The 17041-nt window shown below is 41.1% G+C and overlaps 1 protein-coding gene across 4 annotated transcripts in view; it reads left to right on the top strand.

The window, feature by feature from the left end:
* The window catches only part of PRKCZ (protein kinase C zeta), a 264054-nt gene that overhangs the window by 210013 nt on the left and 37000 nt on the right, over positions 1–17041 (top strand). For all 4 annotated transcript variants that reach the window (XM_040427515.1, XM_040427522.1, XM_040427535.1 and 1 more), the window contains 5 exons: positions 6425–6477; positions 8980–9168; positions 10573–10670; positions 14576–14662; positions 16257–16392. In XM_040427515.1, coding sequence (XP_040283449.1) covers positions 6425–6477; positions 8980–9168; positions 10573–10670; positions 14576–14662; positions 16257–16392 — 563 coding nt within the window. The remainder of the gene's footprint in view (positions 1–6424; positions 6478–8979; positions 9169–10572; positions 10671–14575; positions 14663–16256; positions 16393–17041) is intronic.

Here is a 17041-nt window from a genome sequence, read left to right as displayed (position 1 = left end):
CATTCTTTTCCACTTTGCGGATAAGAATTGTCATCTCTAGTGTTGTGAGTGAGAAAAAGGCGTTATGCACATGGGATGTATTCCTATTTTGCGGATCCATCGCTTGCAGACCGCACTAAATACAGTCATGTGCATGAGGCCTTAGGGCTCTTTCACATGAGCGGATCCTGTGCGCAGAATCCGCTGCTTGAAAGAGAGCCAAGCCCTGTCCCGGACAGCAGAGACATAGAGCATTAACATGATTGATAATGCTCCGTGCCTCTCTGTGATCTTTTTACTACAAAATCACAGTGAGATAAAGTTGTCACCGTGATTTTGTAGTAAAAAGATCAGAGAGGCACGGAGCATTATCAACCATGTTAATGCTCCGTGTCTGTGCTGTCCGGAGCGGGGCTTGGCTGTCTTTCACGCAGCGGATTCCACGCAGGTTTCCAAAATACACAGTAAAATGTGCCCAATTTATTAAGAGGCACAATGTCTCTGGTGTAAGTTATGGTAAATCTATTGGTCTACAAGAGGTCACACCCTACCCTACTAAACCCCAACCACTTTTAATATCAATTTTAAAAACTGAAATGAGTAGCACAAGAGTTGCAAATTTTGCTTGTGCTTCATGCCAGTAGTAAATGGGTTAGTAAATTCCCATATTTTTACCACATCTTGTATACTCTGTCCTGTGACCACGGCGGCTTCTTCATCCCGCTGAGTATTGTGGTCCCGAGGGTCAGTAATCCAAAACGGAGCACACGTTGAAAGGTAAGGCTAACAGTGTGTATTCCCAATAAACCATTGCCCTCACAGCAGCAGTAGATGAGTGCTCTTCTCTTCTGAAAGCAGTGCTGGGCAGTGTCCTAACACAAGAGAGCTAAACGAAATAGTCGTGGTGTAGTGTTTATGTGGACGCTGTGTATCCTAAAATGACAAAGCGTGCACCTATTTCAGCATGGCTACAGCTTGAGAGATGTGATTTTTTTTATTCAGATCAGCCTGTAACGTCATGGCTGTAGACAGTCCTCAGGGAGCCCCAGCAGCCTGGAAGGAACAGATTTATAAATGAAGTGTCTCGCAGTAACCCCGGGGACCTGTAGTCTCTATTCTATATAGTCATTTAGTCCCGTCTGAAAATGAAAATAACCCCCAGACGCTGGGCTGACACTTTTCTGTAGAAATTATATAATCTTAAAGTTCAATTCAAGATTCATTGGGAATGAAGGTGCTATGACCTTGTGCATGGAATGTGCATAATTACAGAAAATGGTTCTTTCATGATAATTTGGGGGATAATAGGTTTATCCAAAATTTGAAATGGACACACGTATTTACACCCGTTTACTCAATTATTTTTTTCCCCATGGAAAAAAATTATTCCTCTAGGATATAATTGCCTATGAGAAACAAAATCCATAGATATGTTTTTCCGAGTGACTGGTAAATTTTGCTACTGATGGAACAGTTTTCTGTCAGTTGGAAAGCATCACTTTCTTATTTTAGAGACACAGACTATCGACAGACTCCTGGATTACCTGCATTATCTGTGTGCCTATAAAGCCTTTAAAAAGGTTATCCAGGAAAAGATATTTATGACTTCTCCTCAGGATAGGTCATCAGCGTCAGATCGGCAGGGTTGTGACACCCAGGACCCACGCCAATCAGCTGCTAGAAGAGGCCTTGCGCACCGCAGCCAGTGACATCACTGTACATCGGTCACATGGCCTAGTTGCAGCTCAGCCCCATTCTAGTCAATGGGGCCGAGCTGCAATACCAAGCCATAGCACTATACAATGTATGGCGCTGTCCTTGGAAAGCTGCCGGGAGCCTGCATCGGTCAACAGAGCTCCGGTGAGCACAGCGGCTCCCTGAAACAGATGATGAGCGGGGATACCGGAATTTGGAGCCCCAGAGGATTGGTCATCATTATCATTTCCCGGATAACCCCTTTAAGGCCTGTTTCCACTGGACATTTATCACAATTTGCTTGTAATGCTGCACACTGGATTACAAGTCAATAGTGTATTACACACAAATAGGTTATGGAGGGTGACATTTATTTGGTGATTTATTGGATTAAGATGTAAAGTGGAGATGAGTTGTGATAAAAGTAACATAATTTGTAGGGAACCTCAGTACTATAACCCAGTACTGTTATAACAACACCCATCTACAATGTCCCAATCATGGGTGAGGGATTCAAAATGTCTGTTGAACACGACACCGTTCTACCTGGTGTAGTATGTGGTCTGATTGGTAAACATTTTGTACAAATGACTGAAATGCATTAGCACAAACGAAGCAATACTCGCCTATCCCCCCCACTCTTCTCTTTCTGACACTTCTCTTGTCCACTGCCGGTCTCCCATTCCTGGTCCTTCTTGACACACAAGCAATGACTGCTCAACCAATCATTATATCTGCAGTGATTCCCCGACTCGCCTCAGTGGTCGTTCCCTGTGTGTTGAGAGAGGCATGGAAGCGTTAGAAGGGGCGCGGCAGGGAATCAGTGAAAAAAGTATTGCTTTATTATTTACCTATTTTAAGTCTTTTATAAAAATTAAAAAAATCTGAAACTTCCTGGACAACCCTTTTTAATTTGTAGATGCTTATGTCTTCAGATTGCTTGCATTCTGAATGGCAGATGACACTTCCCATTGACCAGTCTGTATACATATGCAGCGTAAAATACTGCGATGGGAATTCATCATGTTGGTAATATTTGAAGTCAGTCTGTGTTGGCCAAATTTATCAAACGTTACACTTAGGTTCAAAGATGTACGAAAATTAACCAAACACTTTTGTCTAGAAATGCTTCTCCAGTTTGTTTATGCCGCCCCCTACTGGAGTGACTATGACTTTTTTTTTTTTTTTTTTTTTAAATGTCAGCGGTAAATCTAGCATGAAACTAACCACACTTAATTAAAAGGGTTTTGCAATATTTTAATACTGGTGACATCCTCTGCGTAGGTCGTAAGTTTCTGATTGGTGGCAGTCTGACAACCACGACCCCCGATGATCAGCTGTTCAAGAAAGCACTGCCGCTCCTGTGAGCTTACCAAGCACAGCGCCGCACATAGTATAGCGACTGTTCTTGGTATCGCACTCAGCCCCATTCAATTCTAAGGGGTTGAACTGCACCTAGGCCAGTGATGGCGAACCTATTACAGGCTAAGTGTCTAAAATATAACCCAAAACACATATATTTATCGCAAAGTGCCAACATGGCAATTTACCCTGAATACTACAGTCCAGTATAGTATATCTTCCATGTACTTTATCATTTCTCTATAATAGCCTGCCTACATTCAGTGCGCTGTCTGTGCTGTTCATAGCGCGCCTTGATGAATGGCAGGAAAAGTCTAAGGCATATTGGTACACCTAAGACCAGGGGTGCACAACCTTTTTTGGTCTGGGGGCCGCATTGTCACATCACTCTATTTCAAGAGGCCACCAAAAAAAAAAAAAGTTAATCAGTGCTGGTCATTGCTTTCTCATTCAGTTCTATTGATTATCGGTAGCACATTCCTGATTACACAGGGAGATGTGCTAACAATTATCGTGCATCTTTCATCCTGATGAAATATGCAAATCAGCCGACAAACGAGCAATTCCTTGTTTATCGACTGATCAGCGGCACAGTTATACCGACCAGATATTAGGAATGAGCGTGTATATGAAGACCTGTTCCCGGTAATTGTCCTGAATATCGTGCAGATGGAAACAGCGAGGTCAGCATGGAGCAGGAAAGTATGAATCTTCTGTGTCAGGGACTATGCTGCAGGAACTTGTTAAAAATCATTTTTACTGGGAAACCCCTTTAAGTGGCGACATTTCCTTTCTGCCTCCTATTCACAAAGAAGCGCTTTCCTTCACTGCAGAGGGTGGCGCTCACTGGTTCTTACCGCCTCCTGCACCCCCAGATATACTGTAGTTGCCCTGCAATAACCAGTAAGCACTTTCCCTGAGGGCTCACACACACGGCCATTGTTTTGGTCCGCATCTGATCCTCATTTTTTTGCAGCTTGGATGTGGGGCCATAAAAGATGCAGACAGCACTCCAAGTGTCTGCAAAATGCAGAACACATCTGTCTGGTATCAGTGTTTTGTGCACCGCAAAACACAGCACTTGTTGTGTGTATGGGGCCCTACTAGTGGGGAACGCACTTATTGGTTAACCCTTTAATGACCAGGCCTGAAAAGGTCTTAATGGCCAGTCAATGCACGTTGGTTCAAACACTATTTGTTGGACTACCAAAATAAATTTTGCTGCTTTTTATTACATGACACAGGGATTTTTAATATATATTTTTTTGTTTTATGAGGGGGAAACTACAATTTTTTTAAAGTCATTTTTATTCAGACTACAGCTCATTTTTTAAATATGCAAATTATTATAATTAGTTCCCTATATGTGTTGGATCATTTTATTATATAATATGTATAGTTTCACATGAATGGGGTGATAATTGTAATGGTTTTGGTTGCTGTGAGCTGCTTTTGTTATAATTTTTTTCTTTTTTTAACTTATTTTTTTAAATACTGTATATTTCTGCTACAAAAAGACCTTTTGAGGGACAGACTTTTTTTTTTATTTAATATTTATAATTTTTTTTTTTTAATCACTATTATTTTTAAAATATATTTTTGCCGAATGTCCCCCAAGAAGTCATAAAAAAAACATTGGGGGACAGTGAACAATTTTATTTTGCACTTTTTCATTTCTATTGTTTTCTTTTACTTGTATTTTATTTATTTGCAAAAATTTTCTTTTCTTTTTTTTATATATATATTTTTGCAGCACTGTATGTCCCCCCAAGAGGTCTTTAGAGACCTCTGGGTGACACTGACTTTATTATTATTATTATTATTATTATTATTATTATGTTGCGTTTTTTTCCCTTTTTATTTGTATTTTTTTTTATTGTGTTTTTTATTTTATTTATTTATTTGTTTTTTTAATTTTAAACTTTTTACATATATTTGCCACATAATTTGTCCCCAAAAGGTCCATAAAAGACCTTTGGGGAAACAGAATTTTATTAACACTATTTCCACTGTAAACTGCACAGCGTGCCACTCACCTATTTGTGGAGAAGGCAGATGCACTGATGAACCTCTTTTGCCTTCTCCTCGGCTCCCCCGCTGTCTCTGACAGCCAGGAACCGTCCTGCTACAGTGCGTGAGCAGGAGCTGTAATCCTGCAATTGTGCGGTGCTCCGGGCAGAAACCACCGGACGAAGGCACGCCGAAACGCGTGTCGGGTAACGTCATCCTGGTTTGCACGCACCTCCGGTGAGTCCTTTTGATGCAACATGATGTAGATACTATGGTTTATACATATGAGATGTTATTGTTTCTTGATATTCTGGTTGCCAGTATCCTTCATTTTATGTATAATGATTGTTCATGTAACCATGGATCATTAGATTTGCTGCAACATGTATTTATACAATTGTACACATACCATATACTCCTGTATCATGTGTGCTACCAGGATGGTGTTTTCTGCTGTTACCCTTTCCTTTTAACTTAATCATCCTTTTACATGTAAAGATTAATTTAATAAAATATTATATTTTATACGGGTACTTTGAGCTCCATTTGTTGTTTATATCAAGCTAGCAGCTCAAGGGGAGTGTCATTTATGCTGGAGCTAAGGAGGCGTGTCCATGCTCTCCCTATCACAGCTCAGGAGGCGTGTCCATGCTCTCCCTATCACAGCTGAGGAGGCAGTTGAAGGATGAAACTGAGCATGTGCGGCCATCTCAGTGAGCAGGTCAAAGAAATATGAAAAAAACAAACATCAGGTGGCAATTATACAGATTTTATCGAATAACGTGCTATGCAAAATTTTTAATTACATGCAATTACAAAAGTATTCAGATCAAGGTGCTAGTTTGAAAACTGTAGAATATTTTTTGTGGGACAACCCCTTTAACTCAGATGTTGCAAAGAAACCTAACAGAAGTTTCCAAACACATGACATCACCATATGGGCAGTCCAGAATTGTTTAAAGGCATAGTAATCTTAGTGTATGTAAACTTTTGGCGTTGCAGAAAGTAATAAAAATGCCTTAAAACATTCTCTCATTATTCTGGCATTTGGCAAATAATAATAATAATAATAATAATTATGGTAATCCTAATTGTCCAAAAACAGGAAAAGTTTATTCTGATTTCATGTCCGATATTGAGACTTCTGGTTTCAACTGTACATTAAAGCTGTTTTAACAAAAAAAAGTCAGTGTTGCCCGTAACAACCAATCAAATCACATCTTTAAATTCACTCCTTTTCTTGTATGAAAGAAACCTAATATATGATTGGCTTATATGGGCAATACTGAAGTGTTCTTAGAATAGTTTTAATGCATGAGGGCCTTGTACATGTATGATTTATTTTTTTCATATGACTGACTTTGTTTTATTTTTCTAGTTAATATTATCCCTCCACCTCGGAAAATTGAATCACGGAAAGATGTGTCTGAGGTAAGAAAGACCAAATAGGAAAACGACATTGTTTTATAAGGTATTGAACAGTTTTATTTATGGTTGAGCCTAAATTTGAGGTTTATTGAGACCAATTTATAAAGGTACATTAGTTACCAAAGATGTTGTTTGAATATGGATCTGTAGTTCTCTTGAGAACATGATGCTGTATTTATTGGACAGTTTTATAATGGCTTGCTACACCAACGGAGTTTTGCTTTTCACCCCCTTTTTTTAAACTTGGGATTAAGTGATTATCTACCCTTAACACCATTTTTATAAATTAATCCACATTTCTGTAATTAATGTAATCATATGTTTATAGGGGTTGTCGCTCCATTTTACTGATACAGAGCTATAGAAATCCCCTTCTTAACTATAGAGTAAAATAATACATTGCTGGATGCCTGCAATCACCACTAGAGGGAGCTTTATGTATACTGTTTATACATTACATTCCTGAAGCAGTATGCAGGAAGCGTCTTCTAGTGTTGGCAGAAGGCCCTTATCATTTTTACTATGTCTTTGCATGGAATTTAGAGCTCTGCATAAGAAAAATAAAGCTTTAACTACAAACCGGATTCCAAAAAAGTTGGGACACTAAACAAATTGTGAATAAAAACTGAATGCAATGATGTGGAGATGGCAAATGTCAATATTTTATTTGTAATAGAACGTAGATGACAGATCAAACGTTTAATCCGAGTAAATGTATCATTTTAAAGGAAAAATACGTTGATTAAAAATTTCACGGTGTCAACAAATCCCCAAAAAGTTGGGACAAGTAGCAATAAGAGGCTGGAAAAAGTAAATTTGAGCATAACGAAGAGCTGGAAGACCAATTAACACTAATTAGGTCAATTGGCAACATGATTGGGTATAAAAAGAGCTTCTCAGAGTGGCAGTGTCTCTCAGAAGCCAAGATGGGTAGAGGATCACCATTTCCCACAATGTTGCGCAGAAAGATAGTGGAGCAATATCAGAAAGGTGTTACCCAGCGAAAAATTGCAAAGACTTTGCATCTATCATCATCAACTGTGCATAACATCATCCGAAGATTCAGAGAATATGGAACAATCTCTGTGCGTAGGGGTCAAGGCCGTAAAACCATACTGGATGCCCGTGATCTCCCGGCCCTTAAACGACACTGCACCACAAACAGGAATGCTACTGTAAAGGAAATCACAGAATGGGCTCAGGAATACTTCCAGAAACCATTGTCAGTGAACACAATCCACCGTGCCATCCGCCGTTGCCAGCTGAAACTCTACAGTGCAAAGAAGAAGCCATTTCTAAGCAAGATCCACAAGCTCAGGCGTTTTCACTGGGCCAGGGATCATTTAAAATGGAGTGTGGCAAAATGGAAGACTGTTCTGTGGTCAGACGAATCACGATTCGAAGTTCTTTTTGGAAATCTGGGACGCCATGTCATCCGGACCAAAGAGGACAAGGACAACCCAAGTTGTTATCAACGCTCAGTTCAGAAGCCTGCATCTCTGATGGTATGGGGTTGCATGAGTGCGTGTGGCATGGGCAGCTTGCATGTCTGGAAAGGCACCATCAATGCAGAAAAATATATTCAGGTTCTAGAACAACATATGCTCCCATCCAGACGTCATCTCTTTTAGGGACCCTGCATTTTTCAACAAGATAATGCCAGACCACATTCTGCATCAATCACAACATCATGGCTGCGTAGGAGAAGGATCCGGGTACTGAAATGGCCAGTCTGCAGTCCAGATCTTTCACCTATAGAGAACATTTGGCGCATCATAAAGAGGAAGGTGCAACAAAGAAGGCCCAAGACGATGAACAGTTAGAGGCCTGTATTAGACAAGAATGGGAGAGCATTGCTATTTCTAAACTTGAGAAACTGGTCTCCTCGGTCCCCAGACGTCTGTTGAGTGTTGTAAGAAGAAGGGGAGATGCCACACAGTGGTGAAAATGGCCTTGTCCCAACTTTTTGGGGATTTGTTGACACCATGAAATTCTGATTCAACATATTTGTCCCTTAAAATGGTACATTTTCTCAGTTTAAACTATTGTTCCGTGATTTATGTTCTATTCTGAATAAAATATTAGAAGCTGGCACCTCCACATCATTGCATTCAGTTTTTATTCACGAGTTGTATAGTGTCCCAACTTTTTTGGAATCCGGTTTGTATTATAAAGATATATTTAACAATTAGCCAAAAAAATGTAGAGCCTAAACAAACAAGTGGGATTTACATACAGCAATTTAACACGAGTCTTTCACATACAATGCTAACAGTCTGAAGATCTGTCAGAGCTTTGCTGGGATCTCTCTATATTGCAGTTGCCCCTTAGTGCTCTGGCCTTTCTATATTGAAATTCGCCCTTTTAATAATGGCTTCTTCTGGTTTGTCCATACCGCCGGTGTCCATTGTATGCTGTCAGTACATATTGGTCATCTCCAGTGCATAGGTATTGTTATATTGTCTGATTGCTGCCTTGTTAACGTTTGCTTCTTAATATTTTCAGGACATTAAACCTGTCATTGATGGAATGGATGGTATTAAAATCTCACAGGGACTTAGCCTTCAGGACTTTGATCTCATCAGAGTGATTGGTAGAGGAAGCTATGCCAAAGTCCTTTTAGTACGGTTAAAAAAGAACGACCAAACGTACGCCATGAAGGTGGTGAAGAAGGAGCTGGTGCACGACGAAGAGGTTTGTTCAGACAGATAGAATATAATGTCCCTCTTTATGACCAACCAAGAGAATCGTGCTGTCAGCTCTGACACATCCTTGGCCCCTACTCAAGCTTTTCAGTATGGTCAGCAGGTTGCAGAGTCTGTGTGCCGTCTACTCAGAATATTTATGTTTCTCATTCCATGAAGGCAATGTTTACTTTGCTACCAACTTACACCCTTATCTCTGCATCCAGTTTAACAAAGTGCTTGACAGGATAAGGCCTGTTTCACATCTGCATTTGACAGGAACAGCCTGCCGGATCCCTTGCTGCCGGAATTCCGTCCAGCCCCATTAACTATAATGGGGGCCGGGAAAGATCCGGCCGCAACCCGGCAAATATGCCGAGAATCGGCCGGACGAAAAACGCTGTGTGCAGAAATATCATGCAAGCCCAACTTCTGTGAATGACAGCTGGGATGCCCGCTATTGAGGCCAGCATCGCTGCCACAATGGCTCCCTCTGTCAGCTCACTGTCCAGACTGGACATCAGATTACATGAGCAGGAGGAAGAGGGACCGCACAGCTGTGCAGCAGATCGTTCAGTAAAGTTCACCCCCTTACTACACCTTGTAGACTTCATCTGTAGGATATATCAACTTTTTATGATGAAATACTCAGGCTAAAGTTTGCCCAGTCTGTGGCAGTCTTTATGCACACATTGTCTAGTCGGTAATCATGCTGTGTATAGCATTGTTTTTGGATCCACTCATGTAAAAATATCCTCCAGCAGAGGAACAGCCTGCCAGAGCATGCTGGATGCTGCCACAACACTGGCAGGCCATGTTGACTGTAATGAGACCCGGCGGGGATCTGGCTTGTTTCTGGCATCAGTACCAAGATTCGGCCAGAGAACAGCGTTTTTTGTCTGGCCGAATCCCGACACTAATGCCAGAAACAGGCTGGATTCCCGCCAAGTCCCTTTATAGTCAATGGACATTTTAGCGCTAGTGAGAAACTAACCTAAGGGCTCATGCACACAAACTTTTTTTTTTTCTGTGTCGGTTCTGGGTTTTTTGGCGGCCCATATGCTGAACCATTCATTTCAATGGGACCGCAGAAAAATGGAAATTATTATATGTCCATTCTGTATCCGTATGTCCACGTGGCTGTTCCGCAGAAATTTAGAACATGTCCTATTATTCTCTGCATTACAGACAAGGATTTGACTGTTATATTAGGGGCCGGCTCATCCGTTCCGCAAAATGCGGAATGCACACGGCCGGTATCCGTGTTTTGCGGACCGCAAAATATCCAACAGTCGTGTGCATGAGCCCTAGGAGAGAATGTATCTATATCTAAATGTGACGGATTGACTGTATTCTGTATATTGTTACTGTCATCGCTGTTATTTTTTTACTCTAATGTCAATCCTGTTTCCAGGATATTGACTGGGTTCAAACAGAAAAGCACGTCTTTGAACAAGCTTCCAGTAACCCCTTTCTAGTTGGCCTGCACTCTTGCTTCCAGACACCAAGCCGGTAAGAGAAGATGTTGCTTTCTTTATCTTTTTTCACTGTGGAAGACTTTTTCTGAGACAGGGAAAATTGAGCCATTTGTCGCTGTTTGTAACTTTTAGTAAAGAAAGAGTTCACTTTTATTAGGGTATATTTTATTGTATATGGGATAAAGTAAAATAATAGCATGACATTGTTTGGTTCTGTAACAGGCCTATTGCAAACTGTGTCCAGAGCAATTTAAGTCTCTGTGAAAACTAAAGGCACAAGTACCTTCAGCAGGAGTCTATTTAGGAGGTGAATTTGATTCATACACAGTAAGGCATTAACTCCTAGAGGACCTTCCAATTTTCAGTTTTTACATTTAGTTTTTTCACTCCCTGCCTTCCCAGAACCATAAGGCCCCTTTCACATGAGCGAGATTTCCGCGCGGGTGCAATGCGTGAGGTGAGGTGAGGTGAGATCCGGACCCATTCATTTCTATGGGGCTGTGCACATGAGCGGTGATTTTCACGCATCATTTGTGAGTTGTGTGAAAATCGCAGCATGCTCCTCTTTGTGCGTTTTTCACGTAACGCAGGCCCCATAGAAATTAATGGGGCTGCGTGAAAATCGCAAGCAAGTGCAGATGCGGTGCGATTTTTCACGCAGGGTTGCTAGGTGATGATCGGGATGGGGGACCCGATCATTATTATTTTACCTTATAACATGGTTATAAGGGAAAATAATAGCATTCTGAATACAGAATGCATAGTACAATAGGGCTTGAGGGGTTAAAAAATTATAATATATAATTTAACTCACCTTAATCCACTTGTTCGCGCAGCCGACATCTCTTCTGTCTTCTTTTGTGAAGAATAGGACCTTTGATGACGTCACTACGTTCATCACATGGTCCGTCACATGATCCATCACCATAGTGATGGATCATGTGACGGACCATATGATGAGCGTAGTGACGTCATCAAAGGTCCTATTCCTCACAGAACAAGACAGAAGAGATGCCGGCTGCGCGAACAAGTGGATTAAGGTGAGTTAAATTATATATATATTTTTTTTTTTAACCCCTCCAGCCATATTGTACTATGCATTCTGTATTCAGAATGCTATTATTTTCCATTATAACCATGTTATAAGGGGAAATAATACAATCTACACTACAACTAACCCAAACCTGAACTTCTGTGAAGTTCGGGTCTGGGTACCACAGTCAGTTTTTTATCACGCGCGTGCAAAACACATTGCACCCGCACGATAAAAACTGAACATCGGAACGCAATCGCAGTCAAAACTGACTGCAGTTGCGTTCCTACTCGCGCGGGTTTGCCGCAATGCATCGGGACGCATCCGGAGCTAATCCGGACACGCTCGTCTGCAAGGGGCCTAACTTCTTTTATTTTTCTGTTCACATAGCCTTATGAGGGCTTGCTTTTGCGGCACAAGTTGTACTTTCTATTGACACTATTTGATATTGCATATGATGTAGTGGGTAGCTGGAAAAAGATTCCAAATGTAGTGGAATTTGGAGGAAAAAAATGAAATTCCACTGCCACAGTTTTGGGGATGCAGTAAAATAGACCTGTTACCTTCGTTCTCCAGGTCAGTACAATTACAATGATACCACACTTTTATAGATTTTCTTGCGTTTTAATACTGAAAAAATAAAATAAAAACCTTGAAGAAATTTTTTTTTTCTTTTTATCGCCATATTCTGGGCCCTATAACTTTTTTAGAGTTATGTGTATAGAGCTGTGTGAGGGCTCATTTTTTGCAATCTGTACTTTTCACTGATACCAAGCGTGTGTGACTTTTTGATCACTTTTTTATTACATGTTTTTGAGGGATGAAGTGACAAAAATAGGCAAATTTTTTTTTTTTTTTTTTACCATTACGCCATTCGCCGTATGGGATAAAAAATATTTATATTTTAATAGTACGGCCATTTTCACACTTGGCAATGCCCATGATTTTTTTTTTTATTGTTTATGTATTTTTATTTTGATTGAGGTGAAAGGGGGTGATTTGAACATTTATATTTTTTTATATAAATAATTATTTTTTACTTTTTTAAGTCAACCTGGATGACTGACTACAACTGGCAGTAATTAGATTGCCCATTGTGTTCTGTGATGGCTATATAGCAATCATGGAACACACGATTTATTTATACTATTGCAAATAACAATTGCTGCCACCTGCTGGCCTATATTGGCATATTCCGGTATTAGCTATTAGAGCCTTCTTGAGGCTTAAAACGAGTTCCTTCGATCTCAGCCGAAGAACACTGTTACGAGCATGGGAATGCGCAGCTCCCGCTTCACTACTCAGATGCCATGGTCACATTTGACCACGGCATCTAAAGGGTTAAATTTATGCGATCATTCTTAGGTGCTGATTGCATACATCTACCCCAGGTCTTTGCTGTTCAAAACAGCAGAAATCCATTGGCTATGGCGCATACATGTACGTCGGAGGTCATCAAGTAGTTAAAGAGGTTCTCAAGAGTTTTAAAATAAAAAGCTGTGGCCAATGAAAGAACAGGGAAAATATTCCCAGGTACAGAATTTAAGTGCCCACTGCATCAGGTTTTCATAGTGCGCGCAATCGCTTTTGACAGCTGCGCTCGGAGGACGGGACACTGAAGGGAGGGATTGTTTCTACTGCGCAGATGCCAAACACTTGATGTGGGGTCTATGCAGTAGAAAACAGGATGAGTGTGATAGATAGATGGATAGATAAAGTCCAAGTATTGTGAGCGGCACTGTCATATAATGATGACCGGGTGCCTGCGGCTGCAGAAGCGATCCAACATCCAATAAGTAAATCAAAAGTAGTGTTCTTTAATCATCAATCGCAACGTTTCAGTCCTCTTACTGGGACTTTTCACTGCTTGATTAGATAGGATAGATTTGATAGATTAGATAGACCAGAGGCAGTGTTTTACAGGGGCACCATCCAGGCCCAAAAATGGCACAGGAAAAAGAATATGATGAATGTTAATGAAGATAACTTGAGCATTGACAGAAATACAGTGAGTAACCAAAAAAATATTGCATTGCAGCCAACCCCTTCTACTACTTGCAGACCGCTTAACTTCAAGTATTGGAGTGGGCCTGTGTTATTAGTTCAGCTCCATTTATGACCGGCAGCTGAATTTGCAGTGCGTCAGCGCTGGGTGGTGCTTCTGAGCCCTGTGCATGCTGTACTGTACAGCAGTGTTCACATGGAAAATGGAACAGGATGGCACTGCTTCCCCTTCTGTCACTCTATTAGCACCCCGCAATGCGATTTGGATGGTGCCGATACATGACATGGCAAGAATGAAAAATGTATTTATTTTTCAATAGGATGATGGGATAAGACTGGCAGTGTTCATCTATTGGGACACACTGAAATCCAATTTGCGTGAACCTACTCCTGATGGCAGATTTTGGAGCAGGGTGAAGCTGACATCATACATAATAAAGGGAACCTGTCACTATGGACAGCATCTTATAGAGCAGGAGCAGCTGAGCATACTGATATATAATTTTGTGGGAAAAGATTCAGTACAACTTGTAGTGTATTCGCTGGTTTAGGCTTAGGAGTCCAGTGGGTGGTCCTGTGTGCGTAGTCATGCAGTGTTAGCTGTCAGTCACTGATGGGGCTTCCCACGTGACCCCTCAGCATAGAAAGAGCAGGGATTTAAATAAATTGTTTTACTTAATATTTTCCTATTAAATTGTATATCAATCTGCTCAGCACCTCCTGCTCTATAACATGCTGCCTGCAGATTGTACAGAATCTTTATAGGTTCTCTTTAAATCGTTTGTGGGTTCTGCCATTTACAGTAAGGACAGTATAGAAACTTGCTATCTAATTTCAATCCTGTGATGTTAGTATTGTAGCTTATAATGGTTTTAAATGCTTTTTTCTCCTTCTGTACTTAGGTTGTTTTTGGTCATAGAGTATGTAAATGGAGGTGACCTCATGTTTCATATGCAACGACAAAGAAAACTCCCCGAGGAACATGCCAGGTATGTCACTGCTGATATCAGGAGTATTGGGGAATGCAGTCATGGTAAATTGGGCATTTTGGGATGCAGTCAAGCTTTAGGCTGGGCTCAAATTTCATTTTTGTTGTTTGAGCAGAATAATGAAAATAATGGAGGCTCCAGATTTGGCACATAACGGACCCGAGCAGATCCCACTGACTATAATGGGGTCCGTTTGGTTTATGTTCAGGAGCTGCTTCTTTAGTGGAGAAAAAAGCCCTGCATACAGAACTTTTCTCTCCATTATTGTTGACGGAATCTGTGAGGAGGGCCAGAACGGAGTCTCTGACGCAGATGTGAACAAGCTTTTAGCCAAATAACCCAAAGTTATATTTTGGATTGTGTACAGAAAGTGGAGTACACTAGGTAGCCCCTATGAATATAGGGAAGAACATAAGGCAGATGTTACACAGGTTGACCAGAGGCACTGAACCATTGCCTAAGTGTGCTAAGATATGCTGTACATCTCTACGGCTACTTCTGCTTCTTCACCTTCTTTTAATGAAGGCTTAGGGTACTTTCACGCTTGCGTTGTTTGATTCCGGCAGGCAGTTCCGTCTCCTGAACTGCCTGCCTGATCAGGCAAACTGTATGCAAACGCATGTCATTTTTTCTTATTGATCAGGCATTTTTCAGACTAACCAGGATCCTGATCAGTCAGAAAAATGCCTGATCAGTCAGAAAAATGCATTGTAATACCAGATCAGTTTTTCCAGTGTCATCCGGCAAAACTGATACGGTATTAATTTTTTTCACATTTTTAAAGGTCTGCACATGCGCATGGATCCGTCAATGCAGCAATTTGAATGCCGGCACCAATACATTCCTATGGAAAAAATGCCGGATCTGGCATTCAGGCAAGTGTTCCGTTTTTTTGGGCCAGAGATAAAACCGCAGCATGCTGTGGTGTTATCTCCGTCCTGAAAAGTCAAAAAGACTGAAGACATCCTGATGCATCCTGAACGGATTGCTCTCCATTCAGAATGCATTAGGATAAAACTGATCAGTTCTTTTCTGGTATAGAACCCCTAGGATGGAACTCTATGCCGGAAAAGAAAAATGCTAATGTGAAAGTACCCTTACCCTGTTCAGATACTACCAGTACCACACCAGTTCCTGAGAGTTGGTGTGGTAAGTGCTACTGCTAGTACTACAACCCCAATGTACAGTACCTCGAGTGTGCAAATTAGTTTTCATACGATTTCCGAACCAGACATGCTTTAAAGGGGTTGTCCGAGCTTTTACTATTGATGACCTTTCCTCAGGATAGGTCATCAATATCAGATCGGCGAGGGTCCGACACCCCCCTGATCAGCTGTATGAGAAGATGGTGTGCGCAGTGGGCATGTGCCGTCTCCCTTCTCTCTTCCTGTCCGTCTTTGGCACAGCAGCGGTGAGCAGGAAGAGAGACGGGAGATGGCACTGCGCTGATCAGCGGGGGTGTCAGACCCCTGCCGATCTGATATTGATGACCTATCCTGAGGATAGGTCATCAATAGTAAAAGCCCAGACAACACCTTTAAGGAGCTTCCAGTTATTACCAGTTGATTTAAATTACTTGTGTTTTTGTTTCCAGGTTTTATGCTGCTGAAATCTGTATTGCCCTAAATTTCCTGCATGAACGAGGGATCATTTACAGAGATCTAAAGCTTGACAATGTTCTTCTGGATGCAGACGGTCACATCAAACTAACTGATTATGGCATGTGTAAGGTGAGCGGGACATGAATGATTTTTATCTAGAATAAGAGACAGTGTGAAACTGGGTTACCTTGGGCCCACCAAAGAAAATAATTCTGAAGGTCTTCATTCCATTTTTACAGTACTTTTGCCCGTCTACTTTAAATTACATTCTAATTTATATTGTTAGGCTGAGTTTTCACAGGTCAGCCATGATGAGGTGGCCACGACCCAGCTCGGCCACAGCAGCCAGTGGCTGCACAAATTTGTAGATTAATTGAGGTATTTCCTTCAAATTTGTGAACCCACTGATGTCTGCAGGTGGATTGGTTTTCTGCCCACCCACATCACGGCCACACTGTGGAAACCCTTCCACATCAGTAATTATTGGTTATGTGCGAGTTGGCTTAGAACTGTTCCTATCAGCAAAAAATGGACTACAAATTTAACTCCAGTAGGGTTGTCTTCTGCTGGATATAGCCCATTTTGTCAAAACTACGATCCTCAGATTATCTTCTGGTGAACGTATTATAATTTTAAATATGTTTATTCCCCATGTTGTCATGGATCCTTTGTTGAGTTAGGAACTATTTTGATTGTAGGCAGTTGTTAAAGTGGTTTTTCATCTTCTGGGAGTCTTTCAGCAGGACCCCCTCCCAGCCGCGGCCTGTGGAAGGATGCA

Source organism: Bufo bufo, chromosome 1, assembly GCF_905171765.1.
Source record: "Bufo bufo chromosome 1, aBufBuf1.1, whole genome shotgun sequence".
NCBI classification, from domain to species: domain Eukaryota; kingdom Metazoa; phylum Chordata; class Amphibia; order Anura; family Bufonidae; genus Bufo; species Bufo bufo.
Note: the sequence above shows the minus strand (reverse complement) of the source record. Positions and strands in the feature narration are given on the sequence as shown.